The following is a 16,515-nucleotide window of genomic DNA, read 5'->3' on the forward strand; positions in this document are numbered from 1 at the left end:
ATAGCTGTTCCATTTCTGTGTCTGTTGTCCAGTTAGCCTAACCAAGGTGAAATTAGGTATATATGTGTACATGAAGGTAATAATTTCTAATATAAATACCAATTTTAAATTTAATTTCAGGAATTCTGTTAAAATAAAAAACAAACCTTCATGCTTAGACTAATTTACACTGGAAAAATTCCAGGCAAAGTCATGTTATTATTTACTGAATGTTAACATTTTTATAACTAATTTCCTTAATATGACCCTAGATAATGTTTAATTTGGATAAAGTACACATCATTTTGGATGAGATGGTGTTAAATGGCTGCATTGTGGAAACGAATCGGGCAAGAATTCTTGCCCCTCTACTAATTCTTGATAAGATGTCAGACAGCTGAAAACAAAGGCTCTGCCACACAACATCGACCTATAGAAAATGAGGACACCATGGAATACCTCTCAACATCACTAGCCCAAAAGAATGTGGAAGACCAAACACTACAAAATGGGCTGTCCTTCCAAAGACATTTTAAATAGGTGTTTTCCACAGTTCCTAAACGGAAAACAAAACTGTATTTTAAAACATGATGCACAAAGAAAATTTTTCTCTAAACGGAGAGACAAGTTTTATTTTCTGACCATAAGCATTTTTTTCCTCACTTGTTTGTTTAGATTTTGTGGAGTACTGAGGGAAACTCTTTTGGTTTCTGCTTCCCTTTGCAAAGGGATAAATTCAGGAATAGCATCATGGGGTGGGAAGAAAATGTGGCACCTCTCTATTGGCCAATAAACTTTTAAAATTGACTTGAACACGCATAGCACTTTGAATAATACTGTTTTCTGAATGCTTTTTCCTTAAAAAGTCAAAATGTGTGTACCTAATGAAAATTGCAGAATCAAATATTCTTTGCCAGTTTCTAAAAGCCTGATATCCATTTTATGGGTACTTGGCAACTACAATGACATCATGTAATGAACTCTATAGAGAACGTTACTACCTAATAATGAATCGCTAAGACAGCCCTTTAGCTATCCTATATGCCGTATTGTAAAGGGTTAGTCTTCTTATTAGTAAACTTATTTGTAAATGAAATTTAGTTCAAAGTTTAAAAACAGAATGCAAGAGAGTATCTCTGTTCAGGTTGCCCTGAAATGACTCCACCTTCCCCTCCCTTTTATTCCTTCATCCCCTTCTCCTAGAATGTCTTGACGCAAAGAAAACTGCTAAGTCACTATAGAAGAGCAATGCTCTGATCCTCCCAAACCTTTCTGTATATATGCTTTTGCTTCGTAACAGTAGACGATACAGAACCGTCTTAGGTAAAAGCATGTTCATGTGCCTGTTAGGGTAGGAGGGCAAGTACATTGGAGGACACAGAAATACAGTCTTGATACATGAAGATATTGGGCCATCCTATGGAATTCCAAGAGTTCTTTCACCTACAACACTCCATCCTCCAAAAGAGGACGTAAATGGGCATTCTAGGCAGTAATTCATTCAGTACTGTTTGATTTCTCTCCCTCTCTCGTGTATGTGTGCATAGGAGGGATTTTGTTTAAATTCTTTATGTGTTTCTAAAAATTCACTTACATATTTCAAAGTTTGCATCTACCAGGCAACCAGTCAATAATGGACTCCAAAAGCAAACCTTAGCTGTTTTGGACTCATTCAGGAAGGCAGAGGAAAGGCTTCTGACCTGCCAGACAGTGAATGGTATGCATTAAGTAGCCAAGGTCTGGGGAAAGCCCAGTCTAGATGAAAGTGCTTTGGAGGTCTTTCTGAGACATAATTAGTTGGGAAACACTGGCCTAGTTGGTAAGCACTTAATCAGTAGCACATTCGGGTAACTGCTGAAACTGGTACACCAGAAGTAACTAGGGAGTGAATAAAATTAATTTTGGGGTCACACCAAAATAGCATTCAAATAACATCTTGGCACAGATTTTAGTACCTTGAGAGAATAACAATTAAAAAAAAATACTAGGTAGATACCACTGGAAAAAATACTCCAGAGGCTAGTGGATTTGAAGACCCAAGTAGATGTCTCACAATACTTGACTCATACACAAAGTGAACTCTAATGTGACTCTGTTGTGTGACAGGCCGTGTCATCATCTCACTTCAGGTTTATTGCTGAACTGTGACTACCAGCTTTAAGTGATTTTCAGACTCATGAAATTTATGTCTCAGACTGGTCAGGTTTACCTTGTTCTTGGACTTCTGGTTCTACAGGAAGATTCCTGACATTTCAGAGTTACTCACTGTATAAGACTCATCAGCTTTACCTGCTGTAGTAATGTGCTAGACCAGGATTCAGCAAACCTTTTCTGCAAAGGGCCAGACGGTAAATATTCTAGGCTTCGTGGCCCATATGGTCTTTGCTGTAACTACTCGGTTCTGCCACTGTAGTGCAAAAAAAGCCATAGATTATACATAAATAAATCAGCATGGCTGTGTTCTAATAAAACTTTATTTATTTTTGGACACAAATCTGAATTTCATAAAATTTTCACATAAGATATTATTATTCTTTTTTATTTTTTTCAACCACTTACAAATTTTAAAACCATGTTTAGTTCATGGGCCATACAAATGCAAACGGCAGGCCACAGTTTGCTGACCCCTGTGCTAGACTAGTCTTGGTAAAAGCTGGCTATTGACAGACATTTTAGAGACTTAAATAATACACAAAAACTGTATTTTAATTCTACTGCTAGTGTAAAGTTCTAGTCATGCATCCACGTATTGAGACAATCACCACCACTGTTTTCTGGATTAAAGCATAGGTCATACGTTTAAATATTGCTATTATGTTTTATTTTAACTTTTATTCTCGCAGAGAACTGTGAAGCTAACAATAAGGTAAATTATATAAATGCTGCCTCTGATTACATAGTCACAACATTCTCATGCAGAGAACAGACACACTACTCAAATGATTGACTGCAATGGGAGAAATCTCTTCTAATGTAGAAAGGGAACATACCTTTTAAACAGGTAAATTGTGGGCAATTCCAAAAAAATGCTTTTCACGCCTATAAAAGCCATTTGGCTAAATCAGACCTAGTGACATTTCTTTTACCTAGATGCATAGATATGATAAGTCACAGGAAAATGGAAATATAGCCCCTTTTCAAAACCAGGAAATAGCATTATCCCAGTGGTTTCTTTTCACACTAACACAACATTCAAAAATCATTCTTGGATCTTAGACTTACACATCGCTGAAGATACAATGGTAAGTAGCATATTTGGTGTTTAAAAAGTTAACACAAATAACTTGGCTGTTTTTACCTGAAGAATACTTTAAAGACAGAACACTAGAGTTGGATCACAAGCACGTGAACATATATTTCTCCTAGCTTTCCAGTTTCAGTAAGTGTATTTACACAGAAAAATACATTTCTTCATGTAGTAATTTCAAAAAACTATATATCTCAATGATTCAAAATGAAAAGTATACAGTTAAGCTCGTAGGTCTGATGGCTGCAGTGAAACAGTCACATGACACAGTTTTGTATGCTGCAAACATTTTAATGATTATTGTTGAGAATACATTTTGGAAATTTTTTTACTTCAAACTGCAACAAGTTAAATAAATGTTTATAATATACAAAGAAAATACAACCAAAAGTAAACCTTGCTTTAAGTGTGCCTTGCATCTAAACCAGTGTTTTCTCCACCGCCTTAATATATCTTTATTTTTGAACTGCACAAACACACCTAAGAATTTGATCTTTATAGTATGGCATTTAGGAAATAAAAATATACTCCCACCTCAAAGAAATAAAAAGGCTGTGCATGATTATATGCCAAACAAAAGAGAGGACACTAGATATACTCTGATAGTGCAGGCATCATTAAAAAGGAAAAGAAAAAGCTTGAGATGCTCATTAACTCTCTATGTTTTAAGGAAGCAGGATTTTTGACCAAGTCGCTTAAAAGCCAGCAAAACAGGCATCAGTGATGGCAACTGTAGTGTATGAAGTATGAAATGACAAACTTTACACAAATACACTGTTAGAAATTTACCAATGAACACTGAAGATCTGAGAAGCTGCTCTTTGGAACAGTCAAGTAGGACCACCTAATTCCAGTCACATGAGCCCTTGTAGCAACACAAAGTGTTCTGTGCTATATACTTGCTGGCTGGATAGTTAAAGGATTTGTTTTGTCATTAGCAGCTAACGAACTTATTCCATGTGTTCTTAAAGCCTTAATGGTGGAAAAAAGGCAAGTGTCATTAGCATGGAGGATCATATACTTCTCTGCACACAAACACAAGAGGCTTCACTAGAATTTTAAGTCTCTGATGTCTCCCACTGCACTTCAAAGCTCAGTTGAGATGAAAGCCTTTCTCCATTGTAGCAGCTAGCAGGCGTTCTCTCATGATCTCCTCCGAAGAGTATTCCGGCAACTTTAGATAATGTACACATGTATTCACTGATGGGTAGCTTGCATCAGTAGCATCAACCTGCGGAAACAGAAGTGAAAATAACAGAAGACCATGACTTTAAATATGTATTTCTTTCAATCCTTAAGTATCTTAATTCCATTTAGATTCCCCAGTAGCTAGAGTTTGTACCTTGCGTACAACTGTGAGCCTGGGATGCAAGTTAGCCAGTCCACCTGGGGGTAGAGTTGAACAACCAGTGGTAAACTGCAGGAATGCCTTCCTCTCATCTGAAGACATGCCACATAAAACCCTCACAAACCTAAGGAAACCTGGGCTAAAAGAAGAAAAATAAAGTTATATTGATTTGATAGCTGATTTAAATGAAAAATACTACCATTACTGTGTAAGCCAGCAATAACCCTAAAAACGAATATCCGCATGTTGGAAGAACAACACTGTCTAGAGACTCTTGGGTAAGTATAAAATAAGCTGATACAAATTACTTGAAAAATATCCTTCAAAGACTGATACAGATAGACTGAAACACTGATGGAGTACAGGAATCAAATATGCAACAAAGGCAGCAAATCAGAAAAGCTCAAGATGCACATGCATAATTCACCCAAATACGGCTAAACTAGCAACAGGGATCTGAAATAATACATTTTTGTTACAGTGAAATAAAGTATCACTATATGCTACAACATGGATGAATTTCGTAATTATAGTATTAAATAAAAGAAACCAGACCTTAGAGAATACATACTGCATGATTTCATTTATTAAAGTTCAAAAGCAAGCAAAATTAATCAATGGGAATAGTGATTTAATAACTAGAAAAGAATAAGACGGGGATGGGGACTTCTAGAATTGTTTCTTGTTCTGGGTACCATTTATACAGGTGTGTCCATTTTGTGAAAATTCTCCAGGATGTATGTGCAATTTGCGTACTTCTCTGATATGCTTCAATAAAAACTTTACTTAAAAAAAAAAAAGCTATATATACAATGTCATTTACGTGTAAAATAATAATACTTTCTCATTTACATTACTTTGAAAACTTAAAAAAAAATACAGGGCTTATAGTCTTAAAAAATGTCAGTGGTATGAAAGAAAAAACATCGGAGGAACTGTTGATTAAAAACATATCACAACTAAATACAATTTCCTGATGGGGGAGAATGGGAGTGAAGTGAGTGCTATTAAAGACATTGCTGGAATAATCAACAAAGCTGGAATGTAGACTATAGATTAGCTAATAGTATGGAATCACAAATTTGCTAACTAGTATGGCTACGTGGGAGTATGGCCATATTCTGAGGAATGTACACTAATGTATTACAGAGTAAAGGTACAAGATATATGCAACATATCCTCAAATGGTTCAGAAAATATATATGTGTGTGTGTGTGTGTGTGTGTGTATAAAGAGATAATGTAAAAGAAATACAGCAAAACGTTAAGTACTGGTGATTCTGGAAAAGGATATATAGGAATTCTTAACTATTCTTCAACTTTTCTATAAGATTGAAATTATTTGAAAATAAAGGTTAATACAAAAGCAATAAAGCCTAAGGGTTTACAAATGACCCAATTTTTAAAATGATGAACAGTTAAAACACAGTGAGAAAAGGAATGTTAACATCAGCCAAGATGACTTTTTGTGTGAACTCAGCCTTATCAGTGAATACACATCTTGGTAACGGTGAGACTTAACTGCTTTCTCATTTTATGCATATAATTCACTGAGTCATTTAGAGAACCCGCCATTTGATTTTGGGACATAAACAATTTGTTGATCTTAGAAAATAACCAACACATACCTATCACGTGTATAACCCAACTTAGGTTCAGTATAATTAATAATATCCTCTGCTGCCCAGGATGGCGACTGATTTCCACAAAGAATCATTTGGACTTCTTCATGGCTGAAGGAACTTAATTTCTCCATTGGAAAAACTTTATTAAACCCATCTACATTACACACACAGCAAAAAAACAAAAACAAAACACACAACTCAGTTTCTAAGTTATAATTTCAAAATAAATTTCAAATCAAGATACTCAACTAAATGGATAGAAGATAAATATTAATAAATATTTGAAAAAGCAAATATAAATGAAAATAGCTTGAAATAAAAACTGTGCCAGGCTTTTCAGTACAGAAATTTTTGCTTATTATCACAAATGTAGACAGGGAGAGAATATTCAGACACTATGGTCAGTAGCCAAATTCTAATAATTTCCCAATCAGTTCTTCATGTCATATAAGCCAGCCAAGGCTATGTTCTCATTTTTAAAACTAGTAAGTGATAAACAGTCCAGTGTATTTTGCGTCAATCTTTACTTGAAGAATTTAGGTTCTAACATAGTTTAACTCATCTTGATCATGTAATATTGTAAGTATGCAACATTATATCCACTTACAAATGAAAAAATAGAAGCCAAAAGTGGGTCCCTCATTACTCAGGAGGACCAAGCTGAGGGTATGCTACAGCTTGAAAATGTTCCAACCTGTTCTGAGTACTCTGCAGGACCTAACTGTTGGGAAGACAAAAAACTAGAGGGCAAATCTAGAGATTACTAGCAATTTTTGAGCATAGCAGTACCTTAATTTCAGCTGTCTCAAAGTAAAAGGAGAGAGATTCAACTAAAGAGCCTTAAAAATTACCTCTAAAGGCTTCCATCTGTTTCTGAATACCCATATGCATACAAAAGTCAAACATCAAATCCACATATTCTTCTGCATTATCCATTGTTACCATCTGCAAAGGAAAATTTGTCAACGTAATTGTTAATATCTAGGAATATTTCAGTAGCGCCTAGTACAACTGGCCTCATTAAGAGGATTTTTCTGGACTTACAAATATATCAAAAGCAAAATTTGTACCTCATCTTCACCACTTGGCTTGAGATCCACAGCTGTAAAACCATATATTCTTGAGGAAGGGCAAAACTGGAAATTTAAACTGGGAGGACAGAAAAGGATTAGATTAACATTCAGCTATTATTGGTGTTTAATTTTTAAAACACTGCCGCCAAAACCATGAGCACCTCCCCCAACCCCCAACAACAAAATCACTATTCCAGCTTAGATGTTAGGTATGGGGCCTTTTAAAATGCAAAACCGTGTGCACAAAAACTATTTGGCCAACTCTTTACCAAACCTGGCTTTGCAAGCATTGCATGAAACATCACCTTTCATGTTTCACTTCCTCCTTAGGCACAAAATTAATAAACTATGGATTTTTGTAATGAATTATGGTAGCAACATGTTTACAAGATTTTTTTTTTTTGCAAAAGAAACTATTTTTTTTTACTAAAGTTGTTCATGCTGTTTTTACCCCCGCCTCACGTCAAACCTTGAACATATGAACAACTTATCAAACACAACTTCTCAATGTTATCATCAAAGAAAGAAGGAAAGGAAGGAAGGAAGAAAAAGACAGCAAAGCCTTGCAGTCAATCCAAAAATCACAGTTTAACATACCAAGGGTATAATAATTACATGTATATAAATTAATAGAATTTTATCAAAAGATCTACAGCATCTGAGTTAGTTAATGCAGCCACTGGGGATAAGGCTTACATACAAAGCAAACTATTCTGAGGTTTTTCAAGTAGGCTATATATATCAATTAGCTAATGAATTTGTCAAAATATTATTGGCTTTGGACTGTTTACACAAGATATATATAGTTAGCAAATTTGATAAATCAGATAATCTTTCAGACATCTGATGATTAATAAACTATATTCTGGTATTCTGAGTGCTCTCTTTATAATATTAACAAATCAAAGGATCAAATCAAAAATCGGTATTTCCTAAAGCATCTTATTGTTAACAGACTGTATATTCATATATTGCAAATCAGTGAAGACAAAGGAACAAAAGCTTTAGAATTTATTCATCCATTAGGTTGAAGAGTATATATATATATATATATATATATATATATAAAGCTTACCCTAAATCCTCTATGCTAAGTGGAGGCCCAGAACCTGATGGATTCTTCAGCACTAGTTCTTGTAATTTTGTGTTCTTCTCATCTTCAGAAAGACCTTTGTTGCTTAAAATCTGGCGCCTCTTGATAGCAAGGTCTTTAATTTCTTTTAAAAATCTGGCTCTGTGTGGGTTTACTAGTTCAAAGTCTTCCCAAGTTAAAATTCCATTAAACCAAGCTGGGGGTTTTGGTTTGGGGGGATCTAGAATAAATTCTGATTTTGAATCCTCTTCAAAGCTTCCTACTGAGAGTGAATCATGACCTTCTTCTGTAGAGGCTTCAGACTGACTTTCAGTACAGTGTAAGTCTCTATCACCTCGTGACTCATAAATCAGTTTACTCATATTGCTTTTAATGTCACCCATACACATAAGTTTAAAGAAAGGTTTAGAAATAGGTAAGTCCACAAGTCTATTGTCTTGAATGCATTTGGCCAAGAAAATTCCAAGGAAATGAAAGAGTTTTGTGATCCTTTCAAGCTCATCACTATCTTGTGGAAATGGAGCTGTAAACAGTCCACATGATCTCTGAACATAGTATCCGGGAGGTTTCAATCCACCTCCAAGATCGACCTAATTTTTTAGAGGGAGAAATGCAAAAAAAAGGAAAAGATCCATAAACATTAAACATCTTAATTCCGCTATCTATAAGTATCTGTAAACACATTTTATTAAATAGGTTTTATAGACTAAATTTTACCCTTTAAAAGCATTTTAATAATATCAGGATTATTCAATAATAAAAGTAGAGTCAGAAAACCTGGCTTACATTCTGGAAGCATAACTGATTTTTAACTTTCTAAAAGCAGAATCGCAAATCAAATCACAAAATGGAAAGTAAATCTTACATGACGAGATTCATCATCTGGAAAGTTATCATCACAAAGCCAAGCTCCTAAATCAGTTCTCTGGAATTCTGCTGCCACCAGAGCATAAAATTCTAATGTGGGCCCCAAGCCAGTTCCTTCTTCTCCTAAAAATTCAACCTAAACATGAACAAATAAATTATGGGGGAAAGTAAGCTTAAAAAAAATGTTAATGATCCCATTCTTGCCAAAATCCAGTCCTACTGTAATATACTTTTTTTTTATAGTAGCAGTATAATATAATCCACACAGAAGTTTTTATTCCAGTTTTTCTAAAGAGAAATTTGATCTGTTGTATGCTATTCCATATTTAAACACTGGGGTGAGCATTGTTCATACATCAACTTACTTCTCGCAACAAACCTACAAAATAAATTATCATGTCCTTTTCATACCAAAGGAAAACAAATTTCAGATAAAGAGGTTATATATCATTTGCTTGAGGAAATGATGGTATACAGATTTATATGTGTGTGCATGCACACGCGTGTCTACGTGACACCAAAACCTAAACTCTTCCACTTATTTCTGACTTTAGGCAATCACTTTAAAGGTTTTTTATCCATACTCCATGTATTCCAAAAATTATTTGAGGCAGCTTACAAAAACACACAGTGCATGTTTAAAAAAAAATAATAATAATAATAATTGAGAATTATCTGGGTTAGAGGACTATATGGGTAAGAAGAATAAGATGAAGGCACAGAAAATTCTTTTTTTGGGGGTGGGGGCGTGAGCTGGCGGCATGCGGGATCTTAGTTCCCCGGATAGGGATTGAACCTGTGCTCCCTGAAGTGGAAGCACGGAGTCCTAACCACTGGACTGCCAGGGAAGTCCCAGGCACAGAAATTTTAAAGTGAAAACCATATAAATTTTCTATATAAATTATAGATTTTCTAGATTATAGATTTCTTATAAATTTTCTAGAGATGTATTATATTTATCATAATCAGTCTGTGATCCAAAAATAAACCAGGTGGCTGACATCTGTGACAGGAGAGGTATTTCTTTCCTTGTCTCTCATATATAAGGAATAATATGTATATAGGATATAATCAACAATGCCCACAATAACATTTCTGCAGTAAATATATTGAATTTCTTACCGCCATTTGCTACAACATCTCTCAATATCTTCATGAGTGAAGATATTCTTTGCTGCTCATTAAGCCACGAGATCCTGACCCCTGAGGAGGTGAGCTGACATCCTCTTATGAAAGATGCTCTGCCAGAGGAGAAGGCCTTTGCACAGAGGGCAGAGAAATCCATCTACACTTCTATCTAATGCAGTTTTTTATGTGGTGGAAGACACAGACTGGTTCTCTAATTGTCAGTCCTGCACACTAAAAGAAATTATATAGAGGTACCTCAAGAACTGATTTCCGATCTGCATGTATTTGCATGACATTCTCAGCCCACTCCATCAGTGATTCACCACGTGGAACTTTTACTCTTTCATGCTTGAGACGACCAACACGAAACTCTCCAGGATCATCTCGCCTTACACTACTTGCGGTCCTTGTTCTTTCCACAGTGGCCTCACGTCGGTTTTGTAACCACACTATTGCTCTGAAATAGAAAAATACCTATGTAGTTGTAGCATACAGCAACAGCTGAATATACTACTAAAACAGCAACAAAATTCAAAGATTTAAGAATTTTTTAAAAATAGTATTTTATCAGATGACCAAATATACTAATCTTATTTCCTTAAACAAACTGAGAAAATAGAGTCTATATTTTCCCTTTTTACTTTAGCAATTAACAGATCAAAATAAAGGTCTGTGGTCCAAACCCACACAACACATAAAAATATAGACAAACTCATAATACATAAAATATAAACATTTCCTAAATCAGAGAATGTAAAAAATGGTTAAGCTATCTTTATTACTGTGATACAAATTGAAAGCCAACACAGAAACAGTGTTGTGATTTTGAAACATTTTCTTTTTTTTTTTTTTTTTTTTTAAACATTTTCTTTTTTTTTTTAATTTTATAGCTACTTTATTTATTTATTTATTTTATTTTTGGCTGTGTTGGGTCTTCGGTTCGTGCGAGGGCTTTCTCCAGTTGCGGCAAGCGGGGGCCACTCTTCATTGCGGTGCGGGGACCGCTCTTCATCGCGGTGCGCGGGCCTTTCACTTATCGCGGCCCCTCCCGTTGCGGGGCACAGGCTCCAGACGCGCAAGCTCAGTAGCTGTGGCTCACGGGCCCAGCTGCTCCGTGGCATGTGGGATCTTCCCAGACCAGGGCTCGAACCCGTGTCCCCTGCATTAGCAGGCAGATTCTCAACCACTGCGCCACCAGGGAAGCCCCGAAACATTTTCTTTTTAACAATGCAGAGTTAACCCATCTAGGATGGGAGAAAGAATCTTGAATTAAGAATAAGAAGATGAAAGATCTACTCTCATGTGTGCTACAATATTTTTGGTACTCTCAGGCCAATCAGCTATGTACTTTGAGAATCAGTTGCCTCATCTATAAAATAAAAATCAGGGAGTTCCCTAGTGGTCTAAGTGGTTAGGATTCGGGGCTTTCACTGCCATGGCCCGCGTTCAATACCTGGTCACGGAACTTGAGATCCTGCAAGCTGTGTGGTGCAGCCAAATTTTTTTTTAAAAATTGAAAAAAAAAGCCCAAAAAAACAAAAAAAAACAAACCCACACATATAAAATAAAAATCATAACCAATGCCATTAATCACAGCGGGCCTATAGTGCTATGTGTGCAAATGCTTGGTAAATGATATGAAACGGTACATACAACAATGTAACTTAGGGCAACAGGCAGCTCCATTTAAATTATAACTTTTCTACATCTACTTTGAAAGTACTCTGGGTATTCAATCACTCAACAAGTATTTACCGAGCACCTACAATGTGCTATACACTGCAGCTAGAGCAGTGAACAAAACTGCCAGAAATTCCTGCCCTCATGAAACTCTCATCTAGTGAAGGAGACAGAAAAACAAAAAGAAGTAAAATGGTATGTTAGATGGTAGTAAGAGAAAAATAAGGGCCAGAAGATATATTTTTAATGTTATCAAAGCTATTTGCAAGCATTAAATTTTGTATTCCTGGGAATTTCAGCAACTAATAATTTATGTAAGCCACTTAAATACTGTACAATAAATGCTAGCTAATGGGAAACACAGTACTTCAATCCACACTGCTTCAAGAGAGCTTATATCCAACTGGAAATCAAAAAATGTTTAAATGTTGACAACTCTTTTTTTTTTTTTTTTTTGGCCATACCTCACAGCTTGCGGGATCTTCGTTCCCCCACCAGGAATTGAACCCATGCCCTTGGCAATGAAAGTATGGGGTCTAAACCACTGGACCACCAGGGAATTCCCAAATGTCGACAACTCTTTACGAGAAAACAATATATTCCCTTCATCAATCTTGATATAAAGTATATATGTACATTTTGAGCTTACATAAAACATTTAAAAACACATTTATTCTAAAAATGTAAAACGATACACCTCCTACCTTGATGCACCAAATGCTGTACATGTGAAATACAGCTGTCTAGTTTCAAATGGTATTAGAAAAGGACACTTGCTGGTTAATTGTTCACACCAGTCTGGCAGAGCCCCACTTGCCAATGCCAATGGTTCCTGCAAATTAACAAATAACAATGTCTTAAAGCAATTATGAAAAAAGACAAAAAGGAGTCAATTCTTAACAGGAGAGATGGCATGAGGTAGAAAAGGAAGGAGAGGCAATACATTCAAAGTCCAACAGACTGAAGAGTTCAACTATCTGGTTTTATTACCTCAATCTGCTGCAAAATTTTTGTTGTGATTTTTTTGCTAGTGAATTCATCTGGTGGAAAAGTAAACTGAGGCTGCTCATCACCTTCTGTAAAAGTAATAAAATTAATAAAAATATAAACTGACTTGCTTTTAAAAATGCCACAGAAATGAAACAAGGCTTCTTACAGACCTTCTTGGGATATTCTTGAATAAGGGTCACTTGCAACTATATACAGAATACGCAGAAGCTGAAGGACATCTTCTACTCCACAAGAATTCTGTCCATTGCCTGCTTTGGCCTGAGGTTGTTCTTTTGTCAAATTAAGAATATCACTACTTTGAAGAGTAGAAATGGCCCCCTGGTTTAACCCAGACTTTGTTCCATGCTCACAAAAATCCTAAAGAAACAATTAGGAAAACTAGCCATTAATCATTTTCAAGAAAAGCAATAAATATATCATCCTATTAGTATTAATGTGAAAAGGCTGGAATTCTTCAAAGAATTGCCTTCTTTTAAAATAAAAACAGTATCACCCAAGTCAAAGCTTAACCAAGCTTTGTTCTAAACCAAGAAAATTCTCAAAATATAACCACTAAAAGCCACAGTTAAAACTACGTATTTACATCCAATGCCACAAACCATATTTGAAATTTTAGCGTTGGCATATTAACAATGTTAATTCAACTTCTTTTTTTTAGTATGTCCCAATGAACTGCTCTTCCTCAAGAACATTTAAAAAGCTGCAAAGCACAAAGCCATTCCCAATCAAAATAGTGTTTTGATGCCAATATATACCTTATATGCAGCTATGAGCTGAGAACAATTTCTGTTTTTCCTAATACTTTTATTAGTGCCAGTTAATTTCCAGTGGCGCAGGAAAGCAGCGTCTGCATTCTTCTGCAGGTAGGTTATCAAGTCATTCTTTGGTAATTCATCAGTGCCAAGATACTGTTCCACATGCTCTATAGACCAACAACCCTACAATAGGAAAAACGAAATGTTGGCCTTTCCTGATTACAAAGTCTATGCTATTTCACATGCATTACATAAGGTAGCTTTAAGATCATGCATTTAACCTAATCTAAAGAATCCCATGTTGCTGATTTCTCCCTTAATTGTTCAATTGAAACACAGCATTAGTTTTTCTTTGCTTTTCTTTTTCTTTTACTAAGTAGCCAAGAGCAAGACTCATTTCCTAAAAATAACTTACCATTTTTCCATTTTCCTTTTCTTTGTCAGAATCCTTCATTTCTCTGTACATTATTCTAAATATGAAAATATTATTCAAGTTAATTCATAAATCAAATGATTTGTGGTTATTTCTAATAAGCCTTCAATTCTTTAAAAACATGTATGAATGAGGACATTCATTAGCTATATGCTTACATGAAATACTGAACTCAGGGAGAATTTATAAGAAAACATATTAATTTGTTAAACATAGGGAATAGCAGAAATCATATTCCTGAAAAAGAGTTATGGTTTATAAATTGAGCATTATTAAGAAGAAAGCATGTATCAAACCTAGAACTTTTAAAGATATAAAGTAATACGCCATATCTTGTATTGTAACTTCCATACATTATTGTAAAAATAAAATAAGATGTGTTTGCATCTGTGTCTAGATGGAAAGAAGGATAAGAATAACAAGGACCAAGAGGCAGTTGAGATCAAATTTTATATTCCAATAAAAACTGAAGGACGAGAATGCCATGACGACCTTCTTTCTGTTCTATCTCAAAAAGACCGAGATTACTTTATTGGACATTATCTAAGATTATCAGTGATGTTAAGAGAACATCAGAAAAATAAACTAAGAAAAGTGAAGTTATATAGGATGACTATAATTATTTATAATATTAAATTATTTATATTATTAAATAACAAATATTATTATAGGTAATACTGAGCACCCTCTACATCTCATACAGTACTGAATCTACATATATTAATTCACTGATTCCTCACAACCACTCTCATTTTACAGATTAGAAAACGAGGTACTATAATGTTAAATAAATTTGCCAAAGGTCATTGATAATTATTTACTGAATGAATAAATGAATGAACAAAGAGAGGCAGGTTTAACTCACAGACCCCAAAGCAAATAACAGAAAATATTTACTACTTCATACACAATCCCAGTCAAAGAGTTCAACAATTATTACATAAGGAGCTAGTCTAGATTATTTCTAAAGTTCCTCCCAGTTGTAAGCTTTAACCTTTCTCCATCCGTAGTCAGAAATGCTCTTATCTGTTCCTGTAAACGAAGAGAACTAAATCTTTTCTGTTCCTATAATACAAAATATAGAAAATATTTCTTGGCTCATACACTATGAAAATATCTACTTAAAACATTAAGTTAAAATCTCTTACGTGTATGTTGGCTCCCAAATACGCCTAAGTTTATCTGATTTCACACTGCCGTTACACGACAACTGAAGCAACTTCTGCACATAGTAAAAGATGGTTGATCTGAAATTAGTGAGTGGTAATTCAACTTCACGAGTTGTTCCAAGACCTGTTACTTTCAAAGTGAGGGCTAATCGAGGTGACGGAGTACATTCAACTTCTTCCAAGAGCTCTGAATGAGGTGTTCCTAAAAATATGGAAGATATGAAAAACAATTACACTAAAATAAGCAGTCCAGAAACAGCACTGCACCAAGAGACAGGTTACATGAAATCTAAACGTTTCTGCCATATATCAGCTAAAGATGTCAGCTACTTAAGATTCTCCTGGGGACTTCCCTGGTGGCAGAGTGGTTAAGAATCTGCCTGCCAATGCAGGGGACACGGGTTCGAGCACTGGTCCCTGGTCAGGGAAGATACCACGTGCTGCGGAGCAACTAAGCCCGCGTGCCACAACTGCTGAGCCTGAGCTCTAGAGCCCGCAAGCCACAACTACTGAAGCCCACGTGCCTAGAGCCCGTGCTCCACAACAAGAGAAGCCACCGCAACTAGAAGCCTGCGCACCGCGCCCCGGCTCACTGCAACTAGAGAAAGCCCCCGCGCAACAATGAAGACCCAGTGCAGCCCAAAATAAATAAATAAATAAATAAATTTATTTATTTATTTATATATTTTTAAAAAACCTATAGCTAGTGTCAATCTTATAAAAAAAAAAAAAAAAAAAAGATTCTCCTGGCCTCAATATTTTTGTTTTTTTAAAATGGGAAGAATACAATTAGGTTAAAGACAGTGTACTAGAGAAGAATTTATACATATGATACGAATCTCTAGTTTTTACTAGGATATACATGATAATTGTATATTTCAGAACATTTTATTTTTATGAATGAGAAAACTAAAATTATTAATAATACTACATACAGAGAAAACCACATACTCAGTTAAGACCTATCAACCTTTTGCTTACATTGAATGAGTCTGTTACAAGGTAAACACACACACACACACAAATACAATTAGTTTCATATGTATTTAGTGATGCACTCTTTTTTTTAATCTCAGGAATCTTTTCCTCATATCATGATATAGTTTTA

The 16,515-nt window shown here is 35.2% G+C and overlaps 2 protein-coding genes across 9 annotated transcripts in view; one reads left to right on the plus strand and one right to left on the minus strand.

The window, feature by feature from the left end:
• AP4S1 (adaptor related protein complex 4 subunit sigma 1) overlaps positions 1–16,515 on the plus strand; it is a 75,657-nt gene that overhangs the window by 52,466 nt on the left and 6,676 nt on the right. For 3 of the 4 annotated variants that reach the window (XM_057544692.1, XM_057544689.1, XM_057544691.1), the window contains one exon: positions 252–792. The exons of the other annotated variant lie outside the window; for it this stretch is intronic. In XM_057544692.1, coding sequence (XP_057400675.1) covers positions 252–380 — 129 coding nt within the window. In that variant the 3' untranslated portion in view covers positions 381–792. Of the gene's footprint in view, positions 1–251; positions 793–16,515 lie in introns of those variants that run through there. 4 annotated transcript variants of the gene reach the window in all.
• Positions 2,465–16,515, minus strand: part of HECTD1 (HECT domain E3 ubiquitin protein ligase 1) — a 93,644-nt gene continuing 79,593 nt past the window's right edge. For 4 of the 5 annotated variants that reach the window (XM_057544686.1, XM_057544683.1, XM_057544682.1 and 1 more), the window contains 14 exons: positions 15,387–15,609; positions 14,221–14,275; positions 13,806–13,988; positions 13,200–13,407; positions 13,030–13,115; positions 12,744–12,871; positions 10,615–10,816; positions 9,230–9,367; positions 8,347–8,954; positions 7,269–7,347; positions 7,050–7,143; positions 6,202–6,352; positions 4,569–4,713; positions 2,465–4,457 (listed from right to left, as the gene is read on the minus strand). In XM_057544686.1, the coding sequence (XP_057400669.1) occupies positions 4,320–4,457; positions 4,569–4,713; positions 6,202–6,352; positions 7,050–7,143; positions 7,269–7,347; positions 8,347–8,954; positions 9,230–9,367; positions 10,615–10,816; positions 12,744–12,871; positions 13,030–13,115; positions 13,200–13,407; positions 13,806–13,988; positions 14,221–14,275; positions 15,387–15,609 (2,438 nt within the window). In that variant the 3' untranslated portion in view covers positions 2,465–4,319. The remainder of the gene's footprint in view (positions 4,458–4,568; positions 4,714–6,201; positions 6,353–7,049; positions 7,144–7,268; positions 7,348–8,346; positions 8,955–9,229; positions 9,368–10,614; positions 10,817–12,743; positions 12,872–13,029; positions 13,116–13,199; positions 13,408–13,805; positions 13,989–14,220; positions 14,276–15,386; positions 15,610–16,515) is intronic. The other variant, XM_057544685.1, reaches the window with a different exon arrangement.

The sequence above is a fragment of the Balaenoptera acutorostrata genome, chromosome 3, assembly GCF_949987535.1.
Source record: "Balaenoptera acutorostrata chromosome 3, mBalAcu1.1, whole genome shotgun sequence".
NCBI classification, from domain to species: domain Eukaryota; kingdom Metazoa; phylum Chordata; class Mammalia; order Artiodactyla; family Balaenopteridae; genus Balaenoptera; species Balaenoptera acutorostrata.